The 9,940-nt window shown below is 37.3% G+C and overlaps 1 protein-coding gene across 5 annotated transcripts in view; it reads right to left on the bottom strand.

Moving 5' to 3' along the window:
• Positions 1-4,645: 4,645 nt before the first annotated feature.
• The window catches only part of LOC111580763 (transducin-like enhancer protein 4), a 49,345-nt gene continuing 44,050 nt past the window's right edge, over positions 4,646-9,940 (bottom strand). For 4 of the 5 annotated variants that reach the window (XM_023288647.3, XM_023288648.3, XM_055011390.1 and 1 more), the window contains 2 exons: positions 9,488-9,564; positions 4,646-8,999 (listed from right to left, as the gene is read on the bottom strand). In XM_023288647.3, coding sequence (XP_023144415.1) covers positions 8,892-8,999; positions 9,488-9,564 — 185 coding nt within the window. In that variant the 3' untranslated portion in view covers positions 4,646-8,891. The remainder of the gene's footprint in view (positions 9,000-9,487; positions 9,565-9,940) is intronic. The other variant, XM_035956506.2, reaches the window with a different exon arrangement.

The following is a 9,940-nucleotide window of genomic DNA, read 5'->3' as shown; positions in this document are numbered from 1 at the left end:
ACAACTGTGATATAATCCAATTAAAAAGTACATCCTGAATACGTGGCATAATCTGTCTCTCTAAATATCAAAGATTCTCCTCTCACTCTAGTATATTTCAGAGGTCTCACCCTATCTGAGTCCCATAAATTCAAACACTCAGGCAGAAGAGCTCACACTGTGACAAAACTCGCTTCTTCTAATGCCATGCCATAAAATTCCACACTGAGTTATTGCGTTCCTCCCTAGTTACTCCTTTATTTAGCTCTACTCTCTGTGGACAAATCCTGTAAGTTTCTAACTTTATTACCATCTGAGATCAGGGTTTCTATCATCCTGAGGTATAAGATAATGTCTTGAGCTAGGCAGGAGCTATTATTATCAAGCGGCCTACAGTGTGATCTTGTTCACAACCACGGCTTACTAAAGAGTTTAAGCCACCCCATTATTGTTCACTGCATGTTGGAGCAATTCATCTGTTTAAGAGAAAACTTCCAACATTTCCAGAGGTACTTGTCGCTTTGTGCACTGTGTGTCTTTTTGCGTATTCCATCAAAGACAAAACACTACAGGCAGATATGGTGAAAATAGTCTTAAATATCACAGTTAAACTTCCCCAGTTGATTACTTACAGTGAGACACGTACGAGGTCTCTGAAAATGTATGTTTAAATATGCAAATAAAATTTTAGATAATTAAATATATGCTGATTTGCATAAAATTAACACTGAATAATTTAATTTTGTTAAGATAGTAGTGTTTTTACACAGGGAATTTCAGATATCTATTTTTCCCTACTATTAACAGCCAGAGAGAAATCCATGTTCAGTGTTTTTAGGTACAAAATGTTGTACAGGTCATGCTACAAATGGTACATGTACAAACGTTCAAAATATAGATCAAAAGTGGAACATTTGATGTATGTAAGGGCTACTAAAGTAGAGATTTCTGTTACAGAGTACGAGAAAAACTTCAATTTGAGAAAATAGCCTTTTAAGATATGTATTGTAAAATCCTGTACATATTCATTGGAAACCATTATTTACACATAAACAGCATAACATTTAAGCTAGATAACACTATGAAACTGATAGATATGTTTTCTGAGATTTACTGTTTAAATATGCAAATACCAAATAATTAAACACACAAATTTACATAGATTTCCAATTGACTAAAGGTAGTAAAATTAACACCTAATGGTTATTTGGGGACTTCTCTTCCTGAAAGAAGACATGTTTTGGAAGCGAAGTAACCCAAACTCTCAAAATTGACAAGTGCATGAAAAACAATGTTTTTGAAATGATTTGAAGGTCAGCTGATGTAGAGGACTGGTAAAGTCAGTGGAGAGAAATGATGTTCTTCAGTAACTTTCCAAGTCCTCAGATCAGGTGTTGAAGTTCTGTTTAAAAACAAAGTAACCATAGCAGGTGGTGTGCTAGACAAGTAAGAATTTTATTCAGCCTCTGGATGACAAAAAAATTTTGCCTGATTAATAGTTAATAATGAAACAGTATCCAACATGTTTTAAGTTAAAGTCTACTGTAATAGGTGGGTTTATTTCACTGATTATTGAAAGTCTTTTGTGCTGTTTGTGGTTTTGTGTGGCAGTTTGCACACTCAGTGACATAATTCTTTGTTGTTATGGCAAGTGTGCAAATGGAGACCTTGATGTTTTATGTTTTTGCCTGCACTTTCTCTGGCTTGAGTGATGGCAAAGTCTGCCAGGCAGTTAGTCACTCTGCCAATTTGATCGAGACTGAAATTTCCCAATTAGAATTGAATAACCATGAAATTCTGTAGAGACATCGATGAATATGGTGATATCCTGATTTTTCCTTGAGTGCTACACCCTAAATTTGACTTCTTTGGTTCCTCAGAAAGAATTGTGAATTTAGTTACATCATAACTTCCCTCTAGCACTAATAATGAGGGTAATATTTCAATCTCATCAGTACTTTGATTTGCAAATGTTCCCATCAGCTTTAGCAGTGCTTTGCATTGAGTTATAATTCTCAAATCTTAGTATTTAAAACTCATGAAACGAAGATGGTGAACCTACGAAAAAATCAGCATGTTTGCATTATTTTGATGACAGCACTCTGTATACTACAGAGCTGCTACAGACTCATAGTCTTGTTAATTGCTTTTGTAGTGAGCTGTTCTCTAAAGGAGAGCCTCCCATACTTTGTTTGGAGCTGCAGTAAATATTCACTCTGCTGCATCCATAATCCTCCTCCAGAGTCTCCAGAGTGTGCCGTCAGTGCTGTAAAACAGTGAATTAATTAAGAGCGATTCTGACAGCGCTCTGAAGTTAGTAGAGTATTGTAATGGTTCTGTAAAGTGGCACTTTGCAAACATTATGCCAGCAGACTGTGAGGTCACTAACACAATCACAGAGGTTTTTGGAAGTACAATAAACGTGGCAGGAATGGTTACGAACAGACATACTTTAAATATCCGAATGTGCTGTCTTGTTGGGGCGTATATAGATGCTATCTTTGCAGCTTTTTGAGCCTATTTTACCAGAAACGTGACAAAACACATGAAACGCCATCTTGCTTTTGTGTGGCCTGTTTGTTTAATCCAGCTTCTATGTCTGTCAGGAAAGTGGGCAATTTGCATGCTGCAAGTGCTCTTAATATAAAATGTTGAAGTAGGGTGGCTCATTCCCACATTGCATCCCCACCTTTCCTCCTTCTCTCCCCACTTTTGGCTGTTTGGAGTGCTGGTTGGAGAGCTGTAACAGGAGTATCATTCACTGTAATGGTGGAGCATCCTCCTCCACAGCCCTCACTTAGATCACTTAATCCACTTTAGCAGTCCAGCGATGTGCTCTGCATGAACACAGCATGTTCACAATAGGAGGTTAGACAGAGACTGGCGATGACCTGTCAGCTTGCACTAAAATGCCACACTAAAACACTTGAAACCCTTGTTTCTCACAGCTCACTTCATATGCCTGCACACGGGTAAAAACCCTAAGCTGTCATTGGCAAGAAAAATTGTCACACTATACTTCATAGTGAACTACTTGATGATTTACTGCAATATTACTATTTTCACATCCAATTTCCAATGTGGATACTTCATTTGACCAGTTTATTCAACCAAATTCCTGCTTTCTGCTTAGGAGAAGAGAGAATTTTGAGAATTTCAGAAGTAAGTTTGTGCATCTATACAAAAAGGTGTCTCAGTAGAAACAAATCAACAAACTAGAAAGCATTGTTCTGGTAGTTTTTCCACAAGTCAGTTCTGTAAGTTTCTTTCAAGGGCAAAGAGCCAGCACTCAATAGAATAAGCTTTATTTCAAAATAAACGCCTGCCTGTGGCTGCCTGTAGCTTTTCAATGTACTAGTTTTGCAGTAATATTACACTGTCAGGGAAACCATTATGATATTAAAGCCCTGGGCATGCACAGAAAAGAGGCAGGATGATAATGAGGCCATTAACAGGTTGCCATTCACAAATGTGTGAATTGAGAAATGAAATATGTGGAGACCAGCGGACAAGTCAAGCGATCTGTCACGAGCATTTAATATCTTTCTGCAGCAGGGAATGGATCTGCTGTGACTGAGTATAGGTTATTCTGTGCTCATCACCCACACTCACTCGTTTTTTTTATTTTTTTATTTCTGTTACATACCATCAAATGCCATGGATATTCTTCAGAAATCCAGAAAATCCTTCTTTGATGCATACCCACCTACGTAATACCGACCTGCGCTGCTTTAACTTCTGGGAACAGAATCATTGCTGCTGAATTTTCCTGTAATATGAAACATTTACTATGGTTTTGTAATGCAACAGTACAACAAATGGGTGTATTTGGATGGTGATTTAACCCCGAAAACTCATCACGGGGGATTGTAGACATATATTTTTCTCTACTGTCCACAGACAGAAAAAACAGTCCACAATAACCAAGTTTTTAGGAAAATGTTCTATAATTCATGCTATGATAAATGAACAAACCAAAAAAAAAAAAAAAACTAAGAAAAACTCCATAATGTAGACAGGGGTATGAGAAAAATTTCATTTTGAAAACATTGCTTCAAACATTTAGGTCTTTGTGGACAGTATAAGGCCTTGCAGTTGCCATACAATGGGAGTTATGCCACTTTTTCTGGTTTTGTGTAGCAGAGTTGAGTATTTAGAAGGTTTTTCCATTAGAATCCCTTCCCTACACGTGGAAAAGCTTGTGATGTAACTCTAAACCATTATTTCCTCTAGAATTTGCACCTCTATGACTTCCCAGGCTCGTTTTCCAATCAGCTTTCTCCACTCACTGCAGCTCGAACACACCAGCTCACTTATGAATCTGCTCCGGCACTGTAAAACTACTCTGCATTGCACAATGTCAAGGTGTAATATTGGAGTTTTGAACCAGAAACTGATTCTGAACAAGAATAATGATGGTAATAATAATGAAGTTGCTAGGACTGGTTCTTCAGGTTTGTTACAAACCCAGAAGTCTGAGTCTGTGTTTTTAGACGGTCATCAGTACACTATAATCTCAAGGTGGAAATGCTCTGCCATGGTGTCGACTGCTTATTTCACCCATTATGTGCCTTCAAGCATATAAAAAAAAACAACACATGGACATGTAAGTCAATCAAACTCTCACAGATTATTAGTTGGAATAGTGAATGGGGCTCAGACGAAATACTTCCACACAATAATTTAATAAAATCAACCACAGACTAGAAAAAAGAGAGCAAAGGCATTTTGTATTGAATGAAAAAAGCTCCACTAGCAACAGGAGGTTTCTTTCTGCTGTAAGCTCGAATAATTACATGTTTACAGTGAAGTTATAATACCTTCATGAGCTCAGTCAAGCTAAATGCTCTACACATCGTTATTGTACATAACATCATTTCTGCGTCGGGTCACGTTAGCCATCTAGCAATCAGATGAGACGAGTAACATTCAGGTTTGACATGAGCGCGAGTTGTAGTTTCCTATTTTTCCAGATGAAGATTGCAGAGTAGATACAGTTCAAGAAGGTGTCACCAGATTGTTGTGACTCATGCCAGAGCAGAAAGCACAGCAGAGCAGTCGATGGCAGCAGAGTGAATGAATCGTCGTGTTAATTTGAAAGCTTATCAGACTGCAGCAAACAGAAATGCTTCAGATTTAGGGAGAGAGAGAGAAAAAAAACACAGGATAAGGCAAACACTGTGAAAAAGAAACCACTATTAAGACCTGTCTTTCAGAATGTACAACGTCTCTGTGTGTGGCTGTCAGGAAAATCACAAAAATATCTGTAACAACACTAAATTATGTTTCATATGGTCTCAACCCAATAGAGCTTTTCTCCTGCAGAGGTGACGACACCATAAAACTTCCATTTGCCTTCACACCAGTGCAGTTTTCATGACACTTTGTTCACTCTGTCACATACATGCTTGTATACAGTATGTGTCATCGATTTACAGAAACATCTCTAGTCAACAATCTGAAAGCTCTGTCTTGTTACAATCAACAAAAACGGCAAATACTGCAAAGAAAATTTTAAAAAGACCATTATTTAGTTTTCTTCTCCTTTACCTTCAACTTTAAAAAACACTTTTCTTTCCAGTGCAAGATGGTATCGAGACTTAACAGATCTGATGTATATTGATTTTCTGCAAAGAGCTTAAGGAGGTGCTTTGAGAAAAACTTTGAGATGAGTTAATACTTGCAGGAGACTTTCCCAGGCTCTCAAAAACTGAGTTTTTTTCTACCAGTTCTTTAGATCTATATTTAAGTATTAAGACCTTACAGAAACATAAGACAGGAAGGTGGATCCCAGGCAGGTTAATGCTGAGCATGAGCACTTCTCTCTTTTTCAGTTGGAAAACTAAACCAAGGAAATACACGGTTTAACTGAATTTTTGGTTTGTCAATTTGGTCATTTTTACAATAGACATCACTGCGAGACGGGGCTACTATAAAAGAAAGTTTTTTTAAAAAAAAAAGAGGAGTCTTTGAAATAGGCTACATCACATCTATTTCTAATGGAAAAAGGTGATTCCATCTGGTAATATGACAATAACATGTCCATGAGCTTCAATTTCGTGCCTAGGCGCTACATCAACCTTCACATTGTTTGGAAAAGATGCTTTTCTTTCTTATTCTGCTGCCTGAACACCATTTTTTGGACTCAATAGGTCTAGAATTAAAATTTTAAGTTGTAAATCTGGTCTGAAAGAAATTTAAACTAACAGGAATTATTGATAGTGGCTAAATGAAGAGTTTCGGTTTAGGCACACAATTTAAAATGATTATTGTTCAAAAAATGAGCCACCTGGCAGCTAAGTTTAGTGAAAACCTTTAGAATTGTTGTTTAATGTACAATTAATGATACTTGACATCAGATTTGGACACATATTGATATGATTATTGTCTAGGAGAAGCATAAACCTCCTAATTCTACTATTGGTACACTGTGTTTTTGCATGTGAATGTCTTTGTGTAAATTAGTGTGATAAGGGTGTGAATTATGCAGGAGAGTTGTAGTAGCAACAAGAACAATGTTACAAAGCAAAAAAATATACTGCAAAAAGTCTATTAAAAAAAGAATGAGTCTTTCACTTGTGATTGACTTCATTAGGTCTGAAAAGTCCAACTAAAACTGCAGTAAACTATATATTTCACATGCATGTATCCAGCAAAGCAGTCAGAATAATGATAAATTTGGTCCCGATCATTTCAAAGTGGACACTAAAATGGATAATCTGGGGTTACCATTTCTTTCTTTGCCGATAACTGAGTTTTTATAAGAAATTCACCCTTACATGTTGCAAGATGTACACTCAAAAACAGCAAATTTTAAAAATCTCTCCAGTACAGGAGTCTGTCACATTTCAGCTCTGCGTGTCGTCGAACACTCAGCATGACAAAGTGGGGCCAGAAGCGTAGCAGCATAAAGGCACTGTGTTATTTCTACAAGCCAGCAGTAGTAAATCCGAGAGAAATCATGACCATATCACTGTCCACTTGTTTTTCAGATAAATGCCCGAAAGTCTTAACAGAAAATCCAAGCAGGAAATTGAGGGGTGGGTGACCTCCAAACACAGATAAATCAGTTCTGCTGAAATCTGTCAGACAGAATCCAGCGAGCATCCAGAGGAGTCCGAACTGAGGGACAGAACCAAGAGCAAAGGTCAGTCAGTAGCGAGGTCACCGAGGTCAAACTGTGTAGCTTGTTCGGTTCAGACGGGGTCGAAACATACACACAACACACACACACACACACACACACACACACACACACACACACACACACACACACACACACACACATTTGCACACTGAGCTCACGCAGAAGTTGAATTACATGAGAAAATGCCAAAAATTAAAAAAATAATTTAAGGAACACAGGTAGAAAATCAATGTTGGAGGTAATGAGCACAAGCTGCATTTGAAGAAATTGTTTGAAATATCTTTTATTTTTTTTTTTTGCTTTCCTACTGAGATATAAATTAGAAGATCATACCACTCTCTGTTAAATATGAAACTAAAAGCAGCAGCTGGTTAGCTTAGCTTAGCATAAAGACTGGAAACGGAGAGAACCTCTATCTGCGTCACAGCACTTATATAGTTAACTATTTAACAATCTTATTTGTTTAATCTGTGCAGCTTACATTGTGACAAGTTGCGGTTTTACTTGAGACTTCCCAGAGTTCCTCCTGGTTGCCTGGTAACCTCACCAGGACAACAATCTTCTATTAGGCATGTTTTATTTCTGGACAGAGCAACCTCTGTGACTGGCCTTAATGCTAAGCTAATCTAATTGCCTCCTGCCTCAAACCTCTTATTTAGCACTTAGAAATGTGTGTTATTGATTGTTATTCTCCCTGTAAAAAAAAAAAAAAAAAGAAGCATGTTTCTTAACAAACTATTCCAGTCTACTGTTTGAAGGATAATTCCATTCTTGTTAAGCATTCAGCCTCTGTTTGTCAGTCCTTGGAGAATATTAAGCAACCCCTTCTGGATGGGTTCTGCATAAAGCTCCACTCAGCATGCATCAGTAATGAAATTCATTTTTGATGTTTTTCACACGTGGAAGGCTTTTTAAGACAAATGTTCCAAAACAAACAAAATGTCTTAATAGTTTAAAAAGGAACATGTGGTATGAAGAAATAACATACTGCATGTGAGGACAAGGCAAATTAAGAATGAACACATAAAAAAATAGTTCAACTTTGTTCATGAATAAAGCCTCTGATATATTTGCTTTAAAAAAAACATTCACATCTGCATAATTGCTACTACTGTGCATCCTGTATCTTTAAAAATCAATGTAAGATGTCTGCAAGTTGCAATTAACAGCATAGAAATGATGCAGGCAGTCAGTCAATAGAAGTCAGCAGGAAACTACTGCCACTTGTTCTGCTGTGATCTGTACATTAGCACTTAATTAACAGGATCATTTTTATATATTCTGTGCAGTTGTTCTCTAGAGGGACATACAGAAGTTGTTCAAGAATGATTAAATCCTGATCTGATAGCTAGTTCAAATACTTTTTAGGCTTTCAGGTACACGCAAAGCATAATGTTGTACTTTTATCCAATGTGCACCATCACGTTGCATAAAAGCAAATATATCAGAGGCTTACAACCGATTGTTACATAAAGGAATGTTATCTAGACAGCAGCATTCACTTCAAATTCAGTGCACATGGACATTCATTCATCCTCACAATACCAAAAAAGCCACTTAAAAATAAAAGAACAAAAAATCTCTGTGCTTAGTTCCACTTGTTCCACGACCAGCTGGGTAGGTCAAAGAAAGGTCACGGTCCAAGAGAGTGTTTGGTTTGTTCCATTCAAATCGATTTTTATACACGTTAAAAATTGTACATAGGTGATGGAGACGTCAGACCTGGATGGAAGGATGGCCTTGCAGCTTAGTGACCAAAGCTCTCCTAGTAGATGACCTCGTAGACAGTTGCTTTCTTATCTCCTGAGCCTGTCACAATGTACTTATCATCTATGGAGATGTCACAGCTCAGCACTGAGGACGACTCCTTTGACTGTAAGGGGAATAAAAGATGTGCGAAAATGTAAGAAAAAGGAGTCGACAAGGATGGAGGTCAAGCATGTGACAGTGCAAGTTTGACAGAGCAATTTTTCTATAAACCAATTGAATTACTTGTCCAAGCCACAATATCGCTACAAAGTAAAGCACAGGCACACAAACTTGTTTCTTTTTAGAGATCTTGATAAAGGCTTGATGTTCTAACGTTTGTGTCCTTGTATAGTAATGTCACAGAATCTGAGCTGAGAGTGCAGCTATATTGCATTCAGCAGCTCCACTTGTGAGGATACAAGTGGAACACATTCTATAAATAACTGTTTTTATTGACTGTTTTCCTACAAAAGTTTACATTCATTAAGCAGACAAGGGGTGGATAGCGTTCTCAAAGATATATCAATAAAATCCGTAACCTTCCAGCTATTAGATCGCACTGTGTTTGGCCTCTCATGCTTACATTCTTGCAGCATGCTGTTCCACACTTACCTGGAATATGCTCGCTCCATATGGGGTTCTCCATGCATTCAACAGATTGTCTTTTCCTGTGCTCACAAACCACTTCCCTGCAGAAGATAATCAACTACTTTAGAACACGTCAAGAAAAATTTTAAACATATTTCCCATGTAGAAGTTGCTAATTCAGCTGTTAATTCTAACAGTTATCACTTTTAGTCACATTACCCTATTCATTACTTACCATGTAGCACTATAACACCCCTGCAAATTTTAATATTCTCTACAATATATCACTTAACACGCTTAATAATGAAGCAAGTCATTAACGCTTCTCATCAGTTTACATAATTTGACAAATAATTTCTTCAAATTAGATTATATTAGATTGAATTTTACTGTCACTGCACAAAGTACAGGTGCAAAGAAAACCAAATGCAGTTTACCATTGAAGCAGAACTGTAAAGAAGTAGTAAGAGTGCAATG

This window comes from Amphiprion ocellaris, chromosome 6, assembly GCF_022539595.1.
Source record: "Amphiprion ocellaris isolate individual 3 ecotype Okinawa chromosome 6, ASM2253959v1, whole genome shotgun sequence".
NCBI lineage: Eukaryota > Metazoa > Chordata > Actinopteri > Pomacentridae > Amphiprion > Amphiprion ocellaris.
Note: the sequence above shows the minus strand (reverse complement) of the source record. Positions and strands in the feature narration are given on the sequence as shown.